We start from the raw sequence: 25,024 nt of genomic DNA, 5'->3' as shown, positions 1-25,024 counted from the left end.
TTTAGACAAGAAAAATCCATTGTTTTAAAGCAGAGAAAACTATTTATTAAAAACAAATATTGAATGAATAAAAAATATACAGAGAAGAAAATATTGTGTAATATTCAAATGTAATTGTAGCTATATTTAAGGGCATTTTATATTTGATATATAAAAGGAAATAATGTTTCCCATGAATTCCCAACACTGTGCATTGGTAAATAAATATAATCCTGACTGTTGTTATTGGAATGACACATTTGTGTGTCATCTATCAAACACATTTTTTTTGCATGTTTTCATTTAGAAAACACGACCTACAAACAAATATTTTTCTTTTTTTTCTTCTTTTTTTTACAAAAACACCAAAAATGAACTTCCACGAGTCTACAAACACAAATTCACATCTCCATCGATTTACCAATCTAAGTCTATGTTTGACCATGTGTACACATGAGGACGTGATTATTGGTTATTGACCACCTGACAAACATTCTTGTGCTAAACAACAACTGCAGAGTTCATGTCTATTAATGTGAAGAGGGAATGTCTGCATGAGGTCGCCGCCATGTTGGAGCCTGGAAGGGTTTCCGGTTGAGTCGGTCCTTAAAATGTTTAAACACATCCTGGGATGTCACAGGAAATGGTCATACAGGGGGCGGGGCGTCAGAGTGATGTCTCTAGGCTGTGCAGGGGGCTTCCTGGACAAGGCGGCACCCCCGCAGAGTTGGCGGAGCTCAGACCAGCGGCCCTAGAACTGTCCTTCAGCGGTGGCAGGGGGCGCTCCGCTGCGCTGTTGTTCTGGCCCCGCGAGGCGTGGATGGGAGGTCCAGAGGCGAGCGGCTGCGGGACAATGATGGAGTTGCGCTTGGTGGGTGCGTCATCCTCGCTCTCCAGCTCGTCAATGAGCGGGATCTGAGTCTCTGAGTCGTCGATTCGGAACTCCGGGTGAGTCATGAAGTTGTGGATGGAGCTGCGGGACTTTGGCGTTTCCAGGTTTTCGTACGGGGACACGCTGTCCCTGAAGGCATTCACCACACGGATCTGGAGGGAGGATCCAGGAAGATTTCAAAAGTAAAATTTAGTTTTTGTGTTGTTATGATTCAACCACAGGTTACTTGTGATGGCAAATAGGAAAAATGTAACGATGACCATAGAACAGGAAACAGAGCTTACAGTGACATATGAAAGGGTCTGGCTGCTCAGTACAATATGATTAAAGTGTCTTAATGTGACCTAAAATCTTTGCCTACACACATAAAAAACACGGAAATAGCGGCATATGCGATGCTATCCATGGGAGGCTCCTCGGCAAAAATGCACTGCTTACAGACATGACCTGCGAATGGATGGATGGATGGATGGATGGATGGATAGAATGAGCCTGTTGATGAGCCCGTATCGTGTAGACAGGGATCTGACAAATTCTGAGCCTGTTGCCGTGAAAGGTGATGAAGATCCGCACCTGAGTCTGTATGCGCTGGAGGCCGCGACACCACAGCACCTGACCCCTCCTCAGCTCCATCTCCGCATGGTCAATTTCATCCAGGTCCTGCATCTCCTCCAGCTCATCCTCGGGGATCTCCTCCTGCTTGGTGCCGTGACCCGCTGTCTTCAGGAACTTCAGCCAGCTGGTGGGGACGCTCGACACCAGCTGAGAGGGGTCAAAGGTAAAAGGTCAGTGAAGCAGAGAGCGTAGGTGCCCAGGTTTAGAGGGGCAGAGGGGAGGGGTCTCACCTGTCCCCACAGGAGGCTGCCGAAGCCCAGGAAGACGCACCACAGCCACTGCTCTGTGCTCAGACTCACGCAGCTAAAGGGCTTGCCTCCAAATTGCACAATGAGCACCTGGAAGGACGCCACAACATCACTTATTTTATTCCTGTCAACTTGGCCCTGCCCCCCGCCGGTGATACCTGAATAAGGAAGGTCCCTAGCACGATGGCGCAGAAGATGGGGTTGTTGAAGACGCCCTCAAAGACATTCCTCTCGCCGTGAATCTTGCGTGCGTTAAGCTCGTTGAACAGCTGCATGAGGACGAAGGTGTTGAAGATGATGGTGTAGTGCTCGGAGGGCGGGGCGTGCAGCGGCGCGTCCCTGCCGCAGTCGATGTCGAACAGCATCTCACCTGCAAGACGCAACATGATTGTTCATTATTTTATTACAGGACTTTTATGACATGCAAGAGCGCATCTGATCAATTTTGCAGAGGGGCCATGTGTGGTCCTGCCCCACCAGACCCAGCATATGATGTTTTTTCATTCATATTGAATTGAATATTTGATACAGAGTTGTAATTCAACAGCAAAATAAATGTAAAAAACAGTACCAATTATTACTATCATTCGGCAGTAATATACTGTAAATACTACTACTACTACTAGTTGAAGCTTACATATTTTATCATTATCAAAGTAAATATTAAGAAATATTTCACAATTACGTATTAAATATAACATTCATAATAATAATAATAATGGTTATATGATTTAATTGAGATTTTTTTGCAGTTTGTTGTGATTGAACAGCACAATAAAACAATTTAACAATTCTCACTATTTTTATGTAGTAATTCGGCGCTCCAATCGATTGGCCGCTGATCAGTATCGGTTGATTTCAGTGAAAAAGCACGGTATCAGCATATCAGCGGCGGCTAATCACCCAAAACGAGGGACACGCGCCCGTGACAGCCCAAACAGTGGTTGGATTCGTTGGACTGGATGGCCGGTCGGCGGCGGCGGTGGAGGAAACCGGGTTTTCCGACTGCCTAAGGTCCTGCTGGAGCACCATCAAACCATCAAACCAAGCTCTTCCATCCAAAGTCTCCTTAAAGAAGGCGTCTGATCGGCTAAGTTTCGCCAGTGATTTTGAAAAACTAAGTCAAATATGTGTTTTTCTAAATTTTATGGTTCCCATTTCATATAATATAGCCCAAGGGGATCCCAGGGAGTCGCCCACGACGACATGCGGGCACCTGCAAGCCTGCTTTTCATTCAGGTTCTCAGTTAATAATGTGAGAACACTAGAAAGAAATGCATTCTGAAATAAAAAATGTGAGTCGTAGATACCAGCATTTACTTAATTCTCTGGTAAAACAAACATATTCGCTTTTTTGTGTTGATATTAGCTTTCAAAATTAATGTTTTTATGTTTTTTATTGAAAAATGTACACTTAATCTACGTGATTGGGAGTGGTGTCGGACAATTTCACTCGGATGATCGGTATCGGCAGCATAAAAACCTGATCGGAGCCTCCCTAGTAGTAATATAAATAGTTGTATTACCAGTAGGGCTGGGCTTCTCGAGCATCGATGGGAACCGGGACCAACACAAGGATATCATGCAAGGGAGGGTGCACGAGCCTCCCACGATCCTCCATGCAAGGGAGGGTGCACGATCAACATGATTAATGTTCACACATTCATGGTGTAGAAACAACACAGTACCTCGGCTTTGATGCGCTACGTCGGACTTCCTCTAAGCCATAAGTGGCAACCCAGGCCAAATATGGCCCGTGTTGCAATTTCATCCAGCCCGTGGGACTGCTTGGAAAATAGCATTGAGTTGGCCCGCCTCGCTGCCCTTATCAAACCAAGTGCTGACAGCGATCTGCATAATTAAGTGATTCCTCCGGCATAAACTACATTTCTGGCATTTTCATTTTAAAAGTGGAAACAATATTGTATTGCGTGAAATTCACAATCATGCTTAATAGGATAGATTCAGACGAAAAGTCAAAACAAAACAATGTAACTGTACTCGGCTAAAAATGGCAGCACTTAAACTACGTATTACACCCAAAATAACACAAAGAGGCACAAGACAGTCAAAAGTGATCATTTTAACTACAGTAAAGCATGCTGGGAAATGCATAATCTATGCATTCCACAGCTGCAAACTCTTCTGGGTGACACATCTTGCGGATTGTGATGTTTTTGTGTTGATATAAAATACTGTAGGTTTTGCACGGACGCTGAGAGAATGAAGAAGAGGTTCTCGATCAACAATCACTTTATTGAAACGAACGACTTTGCCAAAACAACCGTAGTCGTATAAAGCAGAAAAGAAAGTAGACATTTCAAGCAGGAATGAACGGACACGAAAAAATGTTTTTACATTTTCCGAACTCCGACGTAAAAAAATGTCCATCCACATGAGTGAAGTTTAAAAAAAAAGTATGTCCTCATAAAAACACATTCACATCTCAACCTGACATAATGCAACCACAAGGGTGCTTTATATCGGCATGTTCCAATCCCGGCATTGCGTGTGCAGGGAACCGAGATAAAAAGTGTGTAGGCTGCTTACTTATCTATTCGTCAGTGCTAATGAGACATTTTCTGAAAATCTGACCATGCTAACAACTATTTTTTCAGCCTGGATTATTGGGCATATCCTGTCATGATGGCAACTTCAAACGAGCATCTGTGTGCACAGACGATGCATATGAGTGTGCTTCATTCACCAGTTATGTTGGTTAAAAGGACAAGAAGGTTTTAAGGTTTTTAATACTTTCCATCTGCAGAAATATACAAGTGTTGGAAATTTCAAGAGAAATAATACAGATACACTAGGTTCCCAACTTATGAACACAATTGGTCCCAGACAACCGTTCACAAGTCGATTTGTTTCGTAAGTCGAACAAAAGGTAATATTACCAATGATATAGGTACTACATGTACGTGTATACATATACAGTATATGTGTATGTATGTAAATATGAGTTTGGATGTAGTAGTAATATTAAACGAGGATAATTAATGAAAAAAAAACAACAATAATAAAAGTGATATAATAATACGTAATGATAAATGTTATTTACCTTTGAAGAGGAGTGATCAAGCATACGTCATTGTGGTGGAGTTGGAGGAGGAGTTATTGAAAAAAAGGACAAATCGTCGTGGTCGTTCTCTTTTAAAAGAGGTAGTGTTCTGTGGGTGGTGTAGAATAAGCAGGCCTAGTAACTCTTCATAAATTTATTTACCAGCTCTGCTGGGTTGTATCGTACAGCTACAATTTAGCCTTCCACTCTCTCTCGTCTTCCTCTCCTGGTGGTCCCATTAGCAGTGTCACAGTGCCCTCTACTGGTCAAGCATGTAGCAGTATAAATATGGAGTTACTACAAGGCAAAATACATGAAAATATAGACCAGTCAACTTGCGTTCGTATCTCCGAATGTTTGCAAATCGGATGTTCGTAAGTAGAGAACCTAGTGTACAAAGTTGTGGGGTAGGTCTGGTAATGTCCAGTTCGGCCTACAACCTAAAGTAGAAATAGTAGTTGAGTTCTGGCCCCCTGTGCGATTGAGTTTGACACCCTTGCTCCAAGCAAGAATCAGGGAAGTCAAACAATAAATGACGTCTATCTCATGACAATGTAACCCAGGGTTTCAGGATGCTAGCTGTTTGGGGTATATCCCGTTTACCTGTGCTCACAAAATAAGGGTTTCATAATTGAAATAGCTTACCAGCCAACATTGAGGCAACAAATAAAGTATACTACTTTTCAAAAGTAAACATTTTGTGAAAGAAACTTTAAAACATTTATATTCAAGTTGAATTTTTGATATTTATATGCAGGTTGAAAATAGCCCTGTAAGAAATTCATACTAAAGTTGATAAAAAGTTTATATCATTAAACAATTCATGGAGAAGTTCAGACACTGCATCCAAAAGAACTCTGGTTAGCACCCTCATTTAACAATTAATTGCACACCTTTATGACACTGCCTCTAAAAGGCATCAGAATCAAGAATCCTTAGGAACCGGAATCAAAACGAAGAATCGGAACCAGAATAGTTCAAATTCAAACAATGCCCAACCCTAATTACCAGTTAACTTTTTTCATTCATATTCATATATTATATATATATTCATATTCATATTCATTCATATATTCATATATATTTTTTCATTCATTCATTATCCTCAATATAGAGTTGTAATTCAACAGCCAAATAAGTCTAAAAAACAGTAACAGTTATCACTATCATTGGGCAGAAATATAAATTCTACTACCAGTTGAATATTATCACTGTAAAATGGAATATTATGAAATATTTTAAAATTATGCATTAAATATAACATTAATAATACTATAATCATAATCGCAATATAATTAAATTGAGATTATTTTCACACATGTAATTGTAACGGATGCCAGCCTGTGAGGTTGTGCAAGCGTACGTTGGTAAACCTCACTCCTTCCCAAACCTGAGCTGCGCTCAACACGCGGTCGACAGTTGACCGTGTGGTCAGCGCTCTCTCCTCCCATTGAAAAGGTCCTGTGTCCGAGCCCTGGAGCGGGCAGTGTGAAGCAGGGCGGGTTACATAATACTTAGTACAGAGTTCAACTGAAAAATAAATGTAAAAACAGCAACAATCATGACTATTATTAGAGGCAGTGATAAACTTTTTTTAAATTTATTTTTGGATTTATGAATTAAGGAAAATGCATATTAATGGACACCTGCAAGATGTAAATATGGCAGATTACAGCACAACCGCTATTTTCCATCTGTAGTCCCCCATGCAGATAACAGGATCTGAACCGAAAGGCAAAGCTTATCTACGATCTACATTCCTGTCCTCGCCTATGGTCATGAGCTTTGGGTAGTGACGGAAAGGACAAGATTGCGTGTACAAGCGACCGAAATTAATAATTTAATTCAGATGTCTTTTTTGCACATTTTATATACAGAGTTGAGATTGAACAGTAAAATAAAACAATTGTTACTATTACAGTATTATGTAGTAATATAAATAGTTGTATTACCAGTTGAATATTCAATATCTTATAATTATCACATATTTAAAATAATATATTAAAAATAAAATTATTCGTAATCTTAATTAATAATAATAATTGATTGGATTTTTCTAGTGCTCACTCCACGGGCACACACTGGTGGTGGTAATCTACATTTGTATCCCCAGCTGCCTTGGGGTAGACTGACGGAAACGCGGCTGTCAATTCACGCCAACGGCCTCTTTGACGACCACCAAGCATTCATTCACATTTTTACACCAGTGTGTAGGGGTGAAGTGTTTTGCCCAAGGGCACAACAGCAGTGACTGGGATGGAGGAAGGTGGGTTCGTACTAGAGCCCAACCAATATGGGATTTTTGGGGCCAATGCTGATACGCCACACAGACACTACAAACCAAATAAGAAATAATCAAAACTTGCAACTTTTATGTAACAATGTAGCTGCTTTGAAAACATGGAGTATATAATATTACAACTAAATACATTGCTTGGAACATTTTCAAAATTATTCAAATGAAGACATTCATTTGTGAATGTATGAGCCCCTGTAAATCCTGCATGGAAGTATGAAGTGAAGTGGGACGCCGTGTAGTAAGTAGTCCTATATTAATGGTGGCCATTATATTAGGTAATGGTGGGCATGTGGATTAACAGTTGCATCTATCTTTGCTTATCTCACAGAGATGCAACTTACATGACGTTAAAATGCTGTTATACGCTCTCTAAAACTTGTGTAAAAAAAACTTACAGTTCTCCTCGATGAGCCCCGACAGCGTGTTTATTATCCTTCCATCCATTTTCTATGCCGCTTCTCCTAATTAAGCTCGCGGGTGCATGCTGGAGCGGGTGCTGACTTCGAGCAACAGGCAGGGTACACCCTGGACTGGTCGCCAGCCAATCGCAGGGCACATATAGACAAACAACCACAAACACTCACATTCATACCTATGGACAATTTAGAGTCTCCAATTTACCTAACATGCATGTTTTTGGAATGTGGGAGGAAACTGGAGTACCCAGAGAAAACCCGCACACGCACGGGGAGAACATGCAAACTCCACACAGAAATACCCAAGGGAGAATCGAACCCAGATCTTCCCGATCTCCAGACTGTGAGGCCAACAATCTAACCACTAGACCACTGTGCGGCCCATGTGTTTATTATATGTGTTATATTGTTTTACAAAGTCACAGCTTACCGTGGTGTGAAAAAATGTACTTTGTTTAGCCGTTTCTCTTGTTGTCTCTGCTGCAGCTGAGCGAGTGAGACAGGGAGAGCTGCACCTCACTGGTCTCTGTGTTTGTGTGTGAGGGGGAGGGGCCAGGTACTCCGGCAGGGTGCAGCACAGAGACACACAGGAACGGAGCGACAGAATCTCCACGCAGCAAAAAAAGTTAATATATCGGTTACATATTCACCGACAGGCGTGGATTTAAAGGGGGGTGTGGGGGGTGTACACCCCCCCGTTTTGAGGCACCCACGATTTTTTTTGCCTGATTCTGATGTATGTCCATAGGGACATGCATCTGACATGCATCTGAATTATGGGCGCGTGGTGGACGCATATGCCAGAATGCAACCGAGACGCATGCTATTCCTGAACCCACTGTCAGGCTGATCATTTACATTGGACATTGAACGTGTGTTGTACATGGCTATTCAGGTGGAGGTGCAAAATAAAGGTTCTGTCATCATGACTGTAAGGAAAATTGTTGTGTATTCTCAATGAAAATGAACCAGAAAAGTGATCCCCAGTGACATAAAATTATACTCAAATCCTCGGAATTTACAGCTGCTTCAAATTGGAAAATATTTCAGGAAATTGAGCTAAAATGGGTTTCTCCTAGTACCGGTAATTTTTTAAATAGAATGTTTTGGCTTAAACGATATATTCCAAGGATAAAAATAACAACAAACTCTTAAAATTAAGGACATTAAATTGGCCTCAGATATCACCAGATTGCAGGAAATGAGGTCTAATTTTAAAAAAATTTCTGGGGGAGGGCCTCCAGAGCCCCCGCTCCATTTCCAGCGCCTCGGCCACACCCCCCCTTTTCAAAAAAGCTAGATCCGCCCCGTCATAATCCGTTAACCTGTCTGGCTCTAATTCAAACCACCAGCCTTCTAGTTACTGGACGACCTATTGTGCCTCCTGAGCCACTGTCGCAATTATGATTTCATTTGATCATAGTCCTTACATTGCATCTTTTGAGCCATTTCCTTGGTGTTTGTGTCAATTTTTTTTCCCAATTTCCAGTTCTGCCTGTTTTTTCTCTGCTATGTGAGCATGACCAATTGATTGAACAACTAAATTCTGCCTTCGAAAAACTCAATTGCTGTGATGTGTATGGTGCGTTCACTGACCCACAAAGAGCAGCGTGAAGATGACAATCAGCTGGTAGACGGCATGGCCCAGGATGTTCTTCATCATGGTGCGTGAGATGAGCGGCTTGCTGCGTCCGTACGGGCTTCTGAACAGCAGCGCCTCAGTGGGCGGCTCGGTGGCGAGCGCCAGGGAGGCGAAGGTGTCCATGATCAGGTTGACCCACAACATCTGCACCGCTTTCAGGGGTGAGTCCTGAGGGGGGCAAAGGGAGACCATGAGCTCAGGGATCGACTAGGAGCAAAGAAGGGCGGGGACAGTGTGATCCAGGTGGTCCTGACTTGCGTGATGCAGGCGCCCGTGAAGGCCACGATAACGGCTACCACGTTGACGGTGAGCTGGAACTGCAAGAACTTGGAGATGCTGTCGTAGACGTTCCTTCCCCACATGACGGCCTTCACGATGCTGCTGAAGTTGTCGTCTGTCAGGATGATGTCTGACGCCTCTTTGGCCACATCCGTCCCGGCGATGCCCTACAGAATGAAGAAACGAGTATTTTTAACAGCTTTTAACAGTTTGAATGGACACATGTTGTGTTGATGGTAATTACCATTGCAAAGCCAACATCCGCTTTCTTGAGGGCAGGGCCATCATTTGTGCCATCTCCCGTTACCGCGACGACCTGCCGCCGGTCCAACACGGTGCTGTCGATGATGCCTGAGGACACAAATGTCTTTCATTTTCTGTCTTGGGCACAACAATGAGGCATTGAACGGAAACTGATCCCACATCAGCTCTACAGAAGTCAGCTACTTGTATATGAACCACTACACAATCAACGGCCCTTTTAAATATTTCTAAGTCACTTCTGTCGTTACTTTTGTGACATTTTACCAAATATTTTTGTTTATCCTTATATTTACTTTCCTTGCTGATTAGCTGGGAGGGCTCATGTGGTCCTACAGCCACATAATGATTCATTCAGGGTCCATATTGACCCTCATCGCTTCTATGTGTCCTTGCTGGATAAGAGCTTGAAGTGTGTCTGACCTTTGACCAGAGTGTGTTTGTCCGTTGGAGACGATCTGGCAAGGACTCTTAGTTTAGGCCAGATCTTATCGATACGTTCCTGTTCAATCTGCACCAAACAAAGAGACATAAACATTGATTTTATCCACCCCGTGTGGACAGGTTTGATTGACAGCTGCCACTCTGACCTCCCCCAGCTCGTTGCGGATGCGTCGGTTGAACTCTTTGCCTTCCAGACACAGGAAGTCGTCGCCGGGCTGCAGGATGCCACATTTGGTGGCGATGGCCCGCGCCGTGTTGATGTTGTCCCCGGTCACCATGCGCACGGTGATGCCCGCACGCTGACACTTCTTGATGGCATCAGGCACCTGAAGGCAGCACAGGACGATGGACAAAGCATTGAACATTCAAAAAAACTTCCACACTCTACGAATGTATGGACTATATGTTATTGTTACAATATGTAAATCACGTATTGTGTGTGTGTGTGTGTGTGTGTGTGTGGGTGTGTGTGTGCGTGTGTGTGCGTGTGTGTGTATGTGTGGATTTATCTGTTCCAGGATCAAACTATGGCCATCTATTAGTCACATTTGAACACTCATGAGTGTAAAAAGAAGTTAACCACTGTATAATACAATTAAAATAACGTAAAACGTCTCACTCTTTGAAGTAGTATAAATATAAGAATGCGCCGTCATGCAATGGTGGTTTGAAGTCCAACTTTTTTAGTTCATTAAGTAGCGACATTCTGCCAGCTCTTCAATCTTGTCATTCCTGCACCTATCTTTGCAAAGTGAGCCTCAAACAACCAGACCTTGTTTTTTTACACTCAGGGTTGATTTTGACCCCAAATTTTCCAAAATCTGCCGGAACAAATTTAGTTGCCGTGCTCTCGTCATATGATTGTAAAGATGAAAGGCAGACTGGAGAAAACCGAGAAAAGTGACATTTTCTCTGAAAAGATACACACGAGGAAACTAGAAACAAGTGACACTCACCTCTCAAGAGGAAGACAACACAGAAAGACTGAGAACTACCATATTGACCCAAATGTAAGATAGTATGTAGGAAAAAAGTGTAGAAAAAAGCTGAGTGTCATCTTACATTCGGTGTCTAGAAATTCATACAACCAAACCAACAGACGCCAAAACGACTTTTTAAAAAGACTTTTCCAAAAGTATGAAATCAGCATCAACAATAAGTTCCATTCATTTGTCAATTATAATTACATTACATTGTTTACTGCATGTAAAACTATAATTGTTATCTATAAAATGTTTTTTTGTTGTTATTTTTTGGTGTCTGGAATGGATTAAGTGAATTTACATGATTTCCTATGGGAAAAATTGCCTCGATTTCTGTTTTCGTTATTTTGGAACAAATTAATAACGAAAACTGAGGTATTACTGTATTAGATAAAATTCAGCTCAGGAACCTTCCCTCATCTCTCTTCAATATGCCTCACACAATTTTTCAACACATTTGAAATGATAAAATGTATAGTTACTCCCCACTAATGAAAGATAATGTAAGATGATCAATGAACAGATGGAATCAGCATCACGGTGTAGAAGTTATCCAGTAGAGGAATTTCACTTTTGCGTATCACACTTTTGCATTCAAGGACCGTCGATCAAAGTGCAAAATCTCAACACTTCACAAACAAACATTATCAGTGAAGAGTAAAGACAAAAATTTTAAAAATGTGGGCTTTTGAACAGTAATACATTTGACCTACAGTATATTATTTATAATGTATTGCACACTTAGGGTGAATGACATGTTTTAAGCCGACTTTCGGACGACTTTTAAAGAAAAAAACGAAAAAATCTGATCAAAAATTTTCGAATTTGCGGGGATCCACTGTATATAATTACAGTATATACAGTATTAGCATCCACAGCATGTACCCTGCTTGCTTCATGAGTCTCACACCACCCCGTCTGGTGGGGTAGTCGCTAGCATAAACAAGGAATGGACAGTGGAAATGGTGTGTTTTCGTGTAAAGGCGTCGACATACTGTACCTCAGGTCGTACAGGATCCTCAATGCCAACCACGGCAATGCAGGTGAGCCCAGCAAGGATGTCGCTCTCATTATCCCAATCCGGCTCGTCAGTGGCGGTGAAGTCTTTGTAGGCGAGGCAGATGGTCCTCAGGCCCTCGGACGCCATGGGCTCTATCACTGTGTTCATCAGCTTCTCTCTGTCGAGAGGTTTAAAGGCTTTGGCTGCACCATTTTCCATCAGGATCTTGCAGCATCTGGAATGACCGAACAGGTAAACAAGGGCAGAGTAAAGGGGGCATTGTGGTGGTCTTACTTTCTGAGCAGGATCTCAGAGGCGCCCTTGCTGAACATTCTGTAGCTCCCGTCGTGATTCCTCAGCACAGTGCTCATGGATTTCCTCACCGAGTTGAAGGTGTACACCTTAAAGAGCTTCTCCTCCGGGATGTCATTGCGGACGCTCTGGTAGTCCCGCCGTAGGTCCACGGTGAGTCCCAGTAAGGCACATTCTGTTTTGTTGCCCACCTGGCGAGGCAGACCGCCCTCTTTGTCGGGAGGCTGAAGGGGTGGCGTTAGCAGGTTAGTTTCACCAATCGATCCGGTCCACTTGGATGTGTAGGTGGGATTAGTTAGGTAATTAGCAAGACTTCATAAAGTAAACAAAGGACAACAATGGAGGACATCTGCGTCCCATTCTAGAACTGACCACTTTCTGTGCACTGTGTCAAGCTGCGCCCCTTGCTTGAACTCTACTACTGTCCTAAAGGCAGGAATTTTTGTGTGCGTGAGAGATCCAAATCCTTCCTAATATTGGACTGAGGGCCGCAATAATGGCTTGATTTATTCACAGATAAAGTCTCGCAGAGCCAACCTGCGGCAGAAACCGAACCCTCCTGCAGCAGTACCTCCACGCGTACTCAGCCCCGTGCCCCTCCACACTTGATTTGGGAAGCAGTGTTGGACAATCAGGAGAGGATAACTGACACACTCGACAAGATTACCTCAACACTCATAACCATATCTAAAACGTTTAAAGAAATGAATGAGAATTGAAAAAAATTATATTATATTAATATAATAATATAATATTAGGGCCGCACGGTGGTCTAGTGGTTAGCACGTTGGCCAACACAGTAACAGCCTGGAGATCGGGAAGACCTTGGGTCGATTCTCCCTTGGGCATTTCTCTGTGGAGTTTGCATGTTCTCCCCGTGGGAAACCGTAGAAAACCCCCGTGGGTTTTCTCCAGGTACTCCGGCTTCCTCCCACAGTCCAAAAACATGCATGTTAGGTTAACTGGAGACTCTAAATTGTCCATAAGTATGAATGTGAGTGTGAATGGTTGTTTGTCTATATGTGCCCTGCGATTGGCTGGCGACCAGTCCAGGGTGTACCCCGCCTGTCGCTCAAAGTCAGCTGGGATAGGCTCCAGCATGCCCCCGCGACCCTAATGAGGGGAAGCGGTATAGAAAATGGATGGATATAATATTATATTAATATAATATACAATATTCATGAATACCATAATCTCTGTAAGAACTTAACATAAGGAGGACTTAAGAACAAATTTGTTCGTAAGAACGTTTGTGACTGGGGCCCATTGCCTTTTTAGTCCTACAGAATTTTGTGACATGCATGTTGAACAGAATTCAGTCCAGCTTTGTTCAATGCGGTAAATCCTGACCTTGCTTTGTGCACATCTTATGTTCTGATTCTATTTTTTGGCAATCCTTATGAAGGTAATGCTACAAAATATTGAACTGAACTGAACCATAGGGAACTGCTTAGTGGAAAGAGGGCGCAACACATTGATGGTCAGGACAGAACCAAACGACTTCAGTCCCCAAACATTTCGTCTAATCAGTGTTGGACTTCACTTCAGGAGGTGACGATCAGACAGAATCTCTCTGAGCCGCTGTGGCATTTTTCCAACATCAACTTAGCCCTAAAAACACACACAGTGTCCTGAATGGACGGCTATTTTTATATCTCACCATAATCTTTGTGGTGTAGGCGCAGTTGACCCCAATCCCCAGAACCAGCAGGTCCAGAACCTTGGCGGGGATGACACTGGGCTCGGGCACCTTCTTGTAGTAGCAGCCGTTGATGTAGGTCTGCACCACCGTCATGCGGTTCATCGTGAGCGTGCCCGTCTTGTCCGAGCAAATGGCCGTGGCATTGCCCATGGTCTCGCAGGCGTCCAGGTGGCGGACCAGGTTGTTGTCCTTCATCATTTTCTAACACAGAAGAGAATGTCAGTCTCAGAGTAGGCCATGGTGGTTCCAGGAGGTTTTAAAAGACACATGGGGGGGAGCACACCTTGACAGAGTAGGCCAGGGAGATGGTGACGGCCAGAGGCAAACCTTCAGGCACGGCCACCACAAGCACCGTCACGCCAATGATGAAGAACTTGACGAGGAACTGAACGTAGATGGGCACACAGTCGCTGGTCCAGAGAACACCCTGAATCCAGAAGGTATCGATCAGGAAGCGGGTGATGAGGATGAGGACTGTGAGTGCCGACATGAAGAGACCTGGCGGTGAAGGACATGAGGCCCACTTCTTAATGTGTGTGGAAGTAGCTCAGGAGTGAGACATGTTACTGTATTCACATCTTTGCTGAGAGTGGTCAGAAATGAGCAGAAAAAAAGTCAATCACATGCTATCTCTAAACATCCCCCTATCGACTTTGATGCAGATAGATGAGATCTTTGAGACGTCAGTTTGTACCTGCTTTGCCGATCTGCACGGCCAGTTTGGTGAGCTTCCCCTGGAGGACAGACTTCTCCTTCTTTCGAGGGTTGTTTTTCTTCTTCTCATGCTCCACATCCTTGTTGAGGGGCTGCAGCTCCACGGTGGCGCCATCTTTGAATACGTCAACTATCAGATGAAATGTTTTATATCATTCACCGTCCACAATGTGATTGCGTTTGGACTTCACATTGCAGACAGGTGTTATACCAGTGCAGCTGACACTTGAACTTCATTAAGCACACACTCCAATACAAAGACAATAATGCTGATTTTTCATATGAAGACAACACAACAATGGGTTCATTGTTGTGATTTTACCTCATCATACTGAGCATACAGCTGTATGTAACAGTTTCGCTACTTAGGGTCAATACATTAGAAACAGCTGTCAGTGCAGATTTGCAATGGATCTCATTAGATTGTGTACCTAATGAAGTGGGCAAGGCATGCTAACAGAATGTGACAGGACAAGCTGGTGTGTGTGCGTGTGCGTGTGCGTGTGTCCAATTCCATTACACTTCCAAGTGTGTGTGAGTCGCAGCAGAATGCAAACAATCAAGCATCAAATTAACCGAGCAATCCTTTGCTTCCCCTGGTAAATGACAATGAACAGGTCAAACCACCAACTGACAGTGGAGACCATGTGTGTGTGCGCGCACGCTGATCCCAGATCAGTAACGAGGTTATTAGTGGACATGAAGGCAGAAGCAGCAGGGAGGAAAAGAAAGAAGCTGGCGAGCTTAAGAAGGTTAATCTGCTTGCTTCTAATCAGCATCAACAGAGTCAGGAGCACCTTCTGCTGCTGCTCCGCCCAGAGAGGAGGGGGTCTGGTGGGGTGAGTGGTGCCATGTGAGGACCACGAGCACAATGGAGGTCTCCACAGTCACCTGGGAGGAATTCTCAGGAGTCATTTGAGTGACGGATTCATAGTGGTTGATTGGTGGTTTGATCAGTTCACTGACTGATGTTTTTTTTCACAGTGTTTTTATTTGTTGGTTTGTTGATTTATCAATGCATTGATTGATTTTTGGTTGACGCCGTGATTTATTGGTCGACGACTGTTCTGATAACTGCTACTACTACTATTATTCATTAACTGATTACTTCATTGATTTCGTCGACTGGCTGGTCAATCGATACAATCAATTTAGCATTTGTTGGCTGACTGACTGGAAGGGCAGCTGTTTGATGACTTTATCAACTACTTTATCAATTGATTGATCGGTTGGTTGATCGGCTGTTTCAAGAGGTCAAACAAGTTAATTATTTTTTTAATTATTTGGATGATTGATGGATGGATGGATGGATGGATGGATGGTCGATTAGGTGGTTCAATAAGTCAATCAGGTCGCTTATTGATTTGGTGATCTGTCATTAGATCAGTTATTTTTATCTATTGGTTACCTGACTGACTGGCGATTACCTGAACGATAGGATGGAAAAATGGATTGATTGATTGATTGATTGATTGATTAAAGTTTAACGACACTATCAACACAAAGTGTCATGTAAGTGTCTGGACCTTAATATGTGAAGTTATTAATGACAAAACCTGTTTCTCGGGAGTGTAATCTATCAATTTAATTAGGGAGTAGAGCTTGTAAGATAGAAACTGTGATCTACTTTACCGGGAAAAATTCCCTACTCTTTTCGAACAGAGAAGTAGGTTCTTTAATGTTCAAATTGGATAAATGGAAGAACTATTGGTTGGTTGATTAGTTGTGTCAACCAGTTGATCAATGGATTGATTTGTTGGTTAATTTAGGTATTAATCAGTTGGTAAATTATTGGATTTTTTTTTTTTTTTTTACTGACTGATGTTTTTCTTTGTTGGTTGGTCAATCACTCGATTGATAGATTTTTTTCTGAATGATTGATGCGTTGATTGATTGATTGAATGATTACACAAAAGTGAGTCAGCCTCGGTCTCTGCTTGTACAAAGTAACTGTTAATGTCGATATGAGACAGAACCAGTCAGAACCAAGCAGACGTTAGAAGCAGTTAAAACCAGCCAGAAGCAGTTACGACCAGTTAGAAGCAATTGGAACCAGTTAAAACTAGTTAGTAGCAGTGCAAACCAGTTAGTGGCAGTTAAAGACAGATACAAGCAGTTAAAACCAGTTACAGTTAGAACCAGTTAAAACGAGTTAGAAGCAGTTAAAGCCAGATAGAAGCAGTTGGAAGCAGATGCAGTAATGATGCCTTTCTTGCCTTTTTCCTCCTTTTTAGCTGTAAAAGAGGAACAACCTGTAACTCATTTTGTCATGAGCTTAATCTTAACCAACCACAATATTAGCAACGCCTAAACACAATGGGAGCAGACAACATGTCGCTGTCGCTGACAAAGAAACCTACCTATCTTGTCCTTCTTCTCCCTCTTCTTGCGCTCTTCTTTCCTCTTGTTCATCTTCTTCTTCTCCTTTTCAACCTTGTCCTCATCGCCACATTCGCCATCCTCTCCTGCGCCCAGCAGGGCGAAGATGATGCCCGTCTGAGAATTGACGCCCACCGCCGTCACCACCATCTTGCCCGAGCCCTCCATCACGTGGGTGCCTGGCACCGAAAAAATTATTGTTTGTTTGTCCTTGTGTTATCTAGCAGACTACTTCCTGGTTTATTTAGTTGCCGAGGGGGTGAATGTTTCCATTGATGCCATCAAATTTTGAAAATAAACTCCTGCACTTGCACCTTTATCCAGATCCTCACTACAATACAATCTTCTATTGTGTCTTTCTTTGTCCACTGCATTGTGTCTAGCTCCACCCTTTTGGTACCTAGCAGAAGGGTACCAAAAAATATTATAGTACTGATCAGTTATTTTGGTAGCCTTCACAACTTTTGCAGTCTTGCCAGTGGAAAACACACAAAGAACTGTGCTGTTGGCATGAACGTGTCTTAACAATGTGATGTAAAGAGAGCAGAGTGAAGCACCTGAGAGCAACATAGGATCTTTGTCCAGACTCTTCTTGACATGATCGGACTCTCCTGTCAGCGAGCTCTCGTCGATCTTCAGGTCATTGCCTTGGATAAGGATGCCATCGGCGGGGAGGAGGTCACCTGGAAGCACGAGCACGAGAAGAAAATTACTTGCGCAGAATGGAGCAGGCAGAAAAACAATGAAACAAGCTCTTCTTCTTTGGTTCCATTCTCGAGAAGATTCATTATGTGTAAACCCTCCAGCACCAGTGGTCCGAGTCCTCAACTCACCATATTTGACTTGGGCAATGTCGCCGACGACGATCTCTGACACTTTGATCTGCGTCACCTGACCCCCCCTCACCACGGTGAACTTCTGCTCCTGCTCGATGCGACTCTGGAGGCCGCGGAACTGCTTCTCCTTGCTCCAGTCGTTGAAGGCCGTCACCAGGACCACGCAGACCACGGACAGCAAGATGGCGGCGCCCTCGATCCAGCCGGTCTCTGCCTCGTCCTCATCGCCCATGCTACCTGCTGCCTTGCCACAACCTAAGCACACATTACAACTCAGTTCATGTAATTTATTTCTACTTTACTGGGCTACATAACTGTCCAGTGGATGGGATGAGCAGCTTAAATTATTATTAGCACAGACTGACCCCTTTAAAACACTGTACAAACTACCAATAACATTTAATCACCATTTCAACTAATACTGCAATGGTATGGTCACATGATGCTCCAATCAGGGTTTTATGCTGCCAATTCTGTCGATTCATCCATGAGTGAAATCGGCCGATACCAATACCAATCACACAGATTGATTATAATTTTTAAATTCATTTATGAGGGGGCCCAAAAAAATAGGTAATTACTAATAAAATGAATAATTGATTACAAAAAAAGGGGGTGAGAGACAACATGATATTTTTTCACGGGGCTCAGAATGCCTGACTGCACCCTTTGCTATTTGCAATATGATATGAAAAGGAACCATAAAATCATCTTAATTGAGGCAAAAACATATTTTACTTGCTTTTTCAAGAGAACATATACCATTTGTGAAACTTACAGGATGAGGAGGGTGTGAGATAAGGGTACATTGGTGGAGCCCTAGCAGGGCTTCCAGGTAGCACATAGGTGGGCACCAAGTGAGAGAGAGCACTCTGCGAACCCGGTGTCTTCCACCGCTGACAAAGGCTGTTCATCCGTCTAATTAATTATTTTTCGGGTTATTTGCTTAGGCTTCTGACTGTCACGCACATACAGGCGAGTGTTGTCCAGCGTTTTGGTTACAGTAGCCGCCATTTGACTGATGATAACACCGTGAGCCTCAAAAACTCACCATACTCTGTCAAGTGTTTGTCCTTCAAATGCCGGATTAAATTAAAGGTTTTTAACGTGCTACCCCCACAATGTATTTTTCATGGCATTTCTTGGTAGGTAAATTCCGCACTGCAGATTTTTGTTTTGGCACGCCTGCACAGTGTGAAGGAAAGTGGAAGGAGGACACTACCCAAGACACTACACTGCACGCAGGAATCGCTACAGGCTGCAGCTGCAATAGTACGAGCCACAGGTGAATGGCTTTTGTGATCGGCATATAAAGGCATTTATCGGAATATGTCGATCACGTACTGCCGATTGACCGGAGCATCCCTAGTCACAAGTGTTCATGGATAATATCCAAAGAGATGAAAATTCTGTCTTTACAAAGACAATAATGCAGACTTTTGAGAGGTATTCATTCATTCATTCATTTTACATTACATTACATTCATGTGTACTACATTGGTGAGTACATTTTTTTAAAAATTAAATACATTTTAAATTCAATTCAATTGAGTTCCATTTTAATTTCATAACCACTGAACTTAGCACAGTAAAAGAAAGTACAAATAGACACTCTAAGCATGTTTCTTGACGTTTGTAAGTGGCCATCCCTAAAAATAATTTGCTTTGGCACCTTTGACTTCTTCTCTATTTGTGACTGTTTACGTTATCTTCAAACCGATATCTTATTTTATCATATTAGCACATTTTTAACAGAATAGAATAGAATAGAATAGAATAGAATAGAATAGAATCGATGGTTTGCTGCTCACATTCAGTGACAGTCAGACAAATATAAAACACAGCCCACTAAATTAATTAAAAATAAAATAAAATAAAATACATTTAATTCAACTGAATTGAATTTATAAAGGGAGTTTGCAGTTCACATTCAGTGACATTCAAACAAATAAAAAACACAACCCACTGAAATAATGAAAAAGTCAAGCTCCATAGCACTAATTACTGGACTCCGATGGACAGTAATTGGAGGTGTCAAGGGTACAAAAGCAGAATTTTTTTAGGAATGCCCACTTCCTAACCTCATGAAACATACTTTTTGAGTCTATTTCTACATTATTTTCCTGTGCTGAGTTCTGAGGTTATCAAAAATGTTTTACACATTGAACTCACTCTGTCTGTCGGCGTCCGGCGGTCTGTAGAAAGAAAGGCCAAGTGAAATGATGGCAGCCACTTCCAGGATTATGAGTGTCACATCCTGTAGGGCTTCCCACACTAACTGCACAAAGGTTTTTGGCTTTTTGGGAGGGATGACGTTCGGTCCAAACACTTGCTTCCTTCTGTCAATGTCCTCAGACTTTCCATCTAAACCTGCAACACATTTAACAATATGATTATAGTGCTGGTATATTACAGTATCATTATGTATATTAATAATATTATTGATACGGATGGGCTGCATGGTAGCCTAGTGGTTAGCATGTTGGCCACACAGTCAGGAGATCAGGAAGATCTGGGTTTGAATCTCCGTTGGGCATGCGTGGGTTTTCTCCGGGTACTCCCGTTTCCAAAAACATGCATGTTAGATTCATTGGCGACTCTAAATTGCCCATATTTATGAATGTGAGAGTGAATGGTTGTTTGCCTATATGTGCCCTGCGATTGGCTGGCCAATAGGATAGGCTCCAGCATACCCCCGACCCTCGTAATGATAAGCGGCATAGAAGATGAATGGATTGATATGGATCTCATTATACCTGACACCACCCAGAAGGAAGTGAAGGTGGTGTGATAGATTTTTCAAGCTACTGCTGACATTTTAGCTCCCTGTGGCATCGCTGGAAGTGTTTACTGAGCGCAAGCAAGTCTCACAGACACACACACACACACTGAATTAATGATGAGGGTGGGGAAATGTCATGGGACACATGTAAGCTAGAAGACGTCTATCATGATGACACAACTCCTATGCATGTCCTCCACATCTGGGACACAAGTCGATGAAAAGTAGTAATATAACATCAACGTATGTTGGAGTACTACACTGTCGCAAGTAGAATAGCCTATTTGTGTCAATCATAGTCCAATCTACCCCATAGGACTAATTACTCAATTGTTTTTCCAGGTCCAAAATAGCTCTTATGTATTTTAATGTATTAAATGTAACTTTTTGTCATCGTGTCACTGGAAAATCCTCCTAAAACTACCAGATGACCTCTGTGTGGAGTAAATGCTGTGTTCAAATGCATTACGTAAACTATAGTTCCCTCCTGAAGGTGAGCAAGCGGTGCAGGACCAACAGAGGCTTCCGGCGTCAGTTGACTTTGACCATGGCAGTGACCAACAATCCCTCAGGCAGGATGAGAGTCCAGACTAAGTCCAGGACTGGTTTACTAATGAAGTACATGTCAGGGGGAGAAGCCTGTGAGTCATTCATGGAAATGCCAGGAAAACAATATGCAGACAAAAGTATTAGAACAACTACAGGAAGTTAAAAAGTAAGGAACATGTGGAGTTTTTGCTCTCTTGGGAAGATTTTGGTGTGTTTTTGTGAGACATTTTTGTCCATTTGTGAAGCGAGAGGTCATTGATTTGGGTACATACCCCCAAGCATGCCTTTATAGACCTTGCTTTGTGCACTAGTAACCGAAAAAGGTCTTCCCCAAAGTGTTCCCACAAAGTTTGAAACATACAGTTGTCCAACATGATGAAGACAAATTAACATTCTATCCAGTCCAACCTCTGATTGATTGATTCACAGACTAAATGTCCCACACCCTTCTTAATTACCTTCAACAGGGGAGGTTCTGAGTCTGGCACAAAGTCCGTTCACGTCTTCATAGCACTCCTGGACCCTGGTCTGGGCCTCGGCTCCTCGCAGCTCCATGAGCGAGCGCAGCTCCTTGAGCGAGCAGCTGAACTCTGTGTCCAGATAGGCTTCGCTGCGGTGGCCATGTTTGGAGCCCCGAATAGAGCTGTTGGCCATGTCTGCTTCAGAGCGGGACTCGGGCCTTGTTGAAAGAACGCAGCCTCAGTGGTTGGCCTGGGTTGTGGGTCCGGTCTGGCATGGACTCTGTGTCTGTGGAGAGAATGTAGGAAGTGTTGTAAGAGGACTCGCATTCAAAGCAGTAAGACTTAAACGTCACCATAGGGTAACTCAATTGTTAAAATAGTTTTACATTTTTTACTGATAACACTGCTTCACTTCTTTTTACACTTGTATGACACTTAAAATGTTGGATGTGTGACTTCACACATTGCCTGTACACATAATAAACATTTTGTAATGGCCACACTTTGACCCTGGAACAGATTATTTCTAATTATTTATGGGACAATTTGAAAATCCGAACAACTCAAAGGTCAACGACCTTTGTTGGACGTTAAAGAGAAAGTTTGGATTTTTTTACATGTAGTTGTATGACATTTCCATCAGCAGTGTAGTGCACCAGCTGTGTATCAACTCTGACTCATGAAGCAATAACTAAAACACTTGAAGAATCTTCAAAGGCCCTCGCAGTAACATTGACTAAACCTTTTCCACTGAGGGCCGCATACAGACAAAGTGAAAGGGTGGGAGTGGGGGCATGGGAGGGTCACTATACTGTAATATACTATGTGCACTAAAATATCAAAGATGATAAAAGCCATCTAATGTAAGTCATAATATGCTATATGCTTCATTTTAGCTTGCTTTTATAGATGACAAAGCAAATTATTGTAATATCTAATAATGCATGTGCATCTAAATAAATTAGAATATTATACAAAAGTTATTTGATTTCAGGTGTTCAATTCAGATTAAGAGACCATTTAAAGACTGAGGAAGTGTTTACAATATTGAACTTTTTGACAATTTTTAGAATTTTATTAGGTACGGAATTTTATTTTATTTTTTTATTAGCTTTAAGGTATCATCTGCAATACATTCTTGAAATATTTCACTCTGTGTGTAGTGAAACTACAGAATAAGTGCTGTGCCTTGACATGAAGTTTATATTTTAATATTAATATTTTATTGTTTTTTTATAATGTCTTTGTTTTTCATTTTAACATCAACTTGGAAATGGAAATGGAAATTAGGCATTGGCTATAATCTCACATATTTCATGTCATGTCATGTTCATAATATGGATTGTCCTGTTCTAAATAAATGCTAACAAAGAATACGAGTTTCACTTTTTGAATTCAACTGCTGACATACATGACCTTTTCAAATATTTTATTTAATTATTGAGATCCACCTGATTAATAATAATTGTATTTTATTTTCACAGTATGCCAGTATGCTACTAAAAAAAAAACAAGCTGCTGGCCGAAAATGGCTCCCAGGCGGCACTTTCGACACCTCTGGTTTAACGCATCCATTTGACGTCATTATTGGACATTTAGGAGCACCAAAGCGGTCTTCTTATGGAAGCCTTCATGTGTGTTCCTGGCAGGCGGTGTGACCTCTGTGCCTTACGCCATAATCTGTGTCAATCAGTCAGCCCAGCCTTAATCTGAGCGAGGGAGAAGCGGACGGGTCGAAAAGGAGGAAGGAGGAAGGTAAACGGACTGAGCAGAAGTCACGACACACACACACACACACGGACAACGGGAAGCTTTGATCACAAATGCTATGGTGAATTCAGCTGCACCATAAACATCAATATACTTCTTATAATACACATTAACAAAGCATGAGTTAACTAGTACGCTTCCTGTTCATAAAAACAAATGACCTTGATATATAGTTTACATAGGTAGTACTGTCATTAAGTCTACATAATACCAGATACAAAAATACTGAGTTGCATGAAGCACACATCCAAAGACGACACAAGTGTCTGAATAAACATAGCAGTGCTACCATGATGACATTCACAATGACTATCGATAACTAATAATAACAACAATTAACTGCAGCAGTGATGATGACAAGATACTTACGCAAACTTCCCCCATGGCCTCCAGTGAGCAGCAGTAGGTATTAGTGGTGGTCTGATTACTCTGAGCAGCGTCACACACACGCCTCCCGAAACTGCCCATAACCTAGCCACTGCTCCTCAGCTGCCAATTTGCACACACACACACAAAAACAAGACACACAGTGGAGTCCTCGAAGGAGCCCGTTGGTCAGAAACGCAGTTTGACCTTCAGCGAGCTTGCAGGCTGCTCTCCATGGCAGGAAAAAACAGGAGCTGGCTAAATGATTATCTGAGGAAAGCCTCGCTTAATCTAATTAGACAATCTGTGGCCTCAGTGAACGCCACACAGCACACTGCTACTGCCACGACGCAAGCTCCGCCCCCTGGGAGCTCTGCCCACATGCATACGCAACACCTCCTTGGGGACGAGGTGGTCCTCGTCTACAAAGGCCAGGGTTGCATGCATCAGGAATGGGTGGTCCTCGTCTGCCAGGTCTAGAGATACAAGGATCTGAGATACATGGTCCTGGTCTACTTCATCTAGTGCTACATGCACCACGGATGGACACATGGACCTCAACTCCAGGTCAAGGAAGTCTCGGGATTAATGGATCCAGGGCTGCAAGAATCAGGTCTACAGGCATACAGATATTGGTGTTTAATGGGTCAGAGCCACAGGGAATAAGAGACTGGGTCTTGATGGTCCAGAAATACAGTATATGCATCAGGGCTACATTGACCAGGGCTACAGGGATCAGGGATACATGAAACGGAGCAAAGAACCAAGTCAAGATGTTCCACGTCTACATGGATCAAGAAGACATACAAGACAAGGTCTTGATGGACCAATGCTACATAGACCAGGACTATAGAGATCAGGGATACTTGGATCAGTGCTATAGAACCAGGTCTTTATGGATCAGGCCTACGTGGATTAGTACCAAACAGGCCAGGTCTAGATGTACAATGCAACAGGAATAAAGTCTACAGCAGGGGTCACCAACCTTTTTCCTTGTGAGAGCTACTTTTACAAAATAAAAATGGCCAAGA

The 25,024-nt window shown here is 42.6% G+C and overlaps 1 protein-coding gene across 3 annotated transcripts; it reads right to left on the bottom strand.

Annotated features, from left to right (window-relative positions):
* Positions 1-60: 60 nt before the first annotated feature.
* LOC129181461 (plasma membrane calcium-transporting ATPase 1-like) lies at positions 61-24,292 on the bottom strand. Of its 3 annotated transcripts, XM_054776704.1 has the most exons (21): positions 23,997-24,292; positions 21,855-22,143; positions 20,238-20,435; positions 18,063-18,320; positions 17,787-17,912; positions 17,211-17,408; positions 17,067-17,084; positions 14,831-14,980; positions 14,420-14,634; positions 14,095-14,337; positions 12,417-12,658; positions 12,123-12,357; positions 10,286-10,465; positions 10,119-10,206; positions 9,679-9,785; positions 9,410-9,601; positions 9,110-9,323; positions 1,893-2,104; positions 1,717-1,824; positions 1,445-1,633; positions 61-1,023 (listed from the first exon to the last, which is right to left on the bottom strand). In XM_054776704.1, exons 2-21 carry the CDS (start codon positions 22,048-22,050, stop codon positions 646-648), a joined length of 3,747 nt encoding a protein of 1,248 aa, XP_054632679.1. In that variant the 5' UTR covers positions 22,051-22,143; positions 23,997-24,292; the 3' UTR covers positions 61-645. The 3 variants fall into 3 exon arrangements, with proteins under 3 accessions (XP_054632679.1, XP_054632681.1, XP_054632680.1); XM_054776706.1 differs by lacking the exon at positions 17,067-17,084 and having other exon boundaries at positions 14,831-14,965; XM_054776705.1 differs by lacking the exon at positions 17,067-17,084 and having other exon boundaries at positions 63-1,023; positions 23,997-24,291.
* Positions 24,293-25,024: the final 732 nt, after the last annotated feature.

The sequence above is a fragment of the Dunckerocampus dactyliophorus genome, chromosome 5 (genome assembly GCF_027744805.1).
Source record: "Dunckerocampus dactyliophorus isolate RoL2022-P2 chromosome 5, RoL_Ddac_1.1, whole genome shotgun sequence".
NCBI lineage: Eukaryota > Metazoa > Chordata > Actinopteri > Syngnathiformes > Syngnathidae > Dunckerocampus > Dunckerocampus dactyliophorus.
This window is presented reverse-complemented; position numbering and strand designations above follow the sequence as displayed.

What these genes read in the sequence shown, in the direction of transcription:
- LOC129181461 (XM_054776704.1), bottom strand. Translation starts at nt 22,050, where the DNA reads ATGGCCAACAGCTCTATTCGGGGCTCCAAACATGGCCACCGCAGCGAA. An exon ending in CAGAACCTCCCCTGTTGAAG is followed by an intron (nt 20,436 to 21,854) that starts GTAATTAAGAAG and finishes AATGTGTTGCAG; the next exon opens with GTTTAGATGGAAAGTCTGAG. An exon ending in CGGGCGCCTGCATCACGCAA is followed by an intron (nt 9,324 to 9,409) that starts GTCAGGACCACC and finishes TGCCCCCCTCAG; the next exon opens with GACTCACCCCTGAAAGCGGT.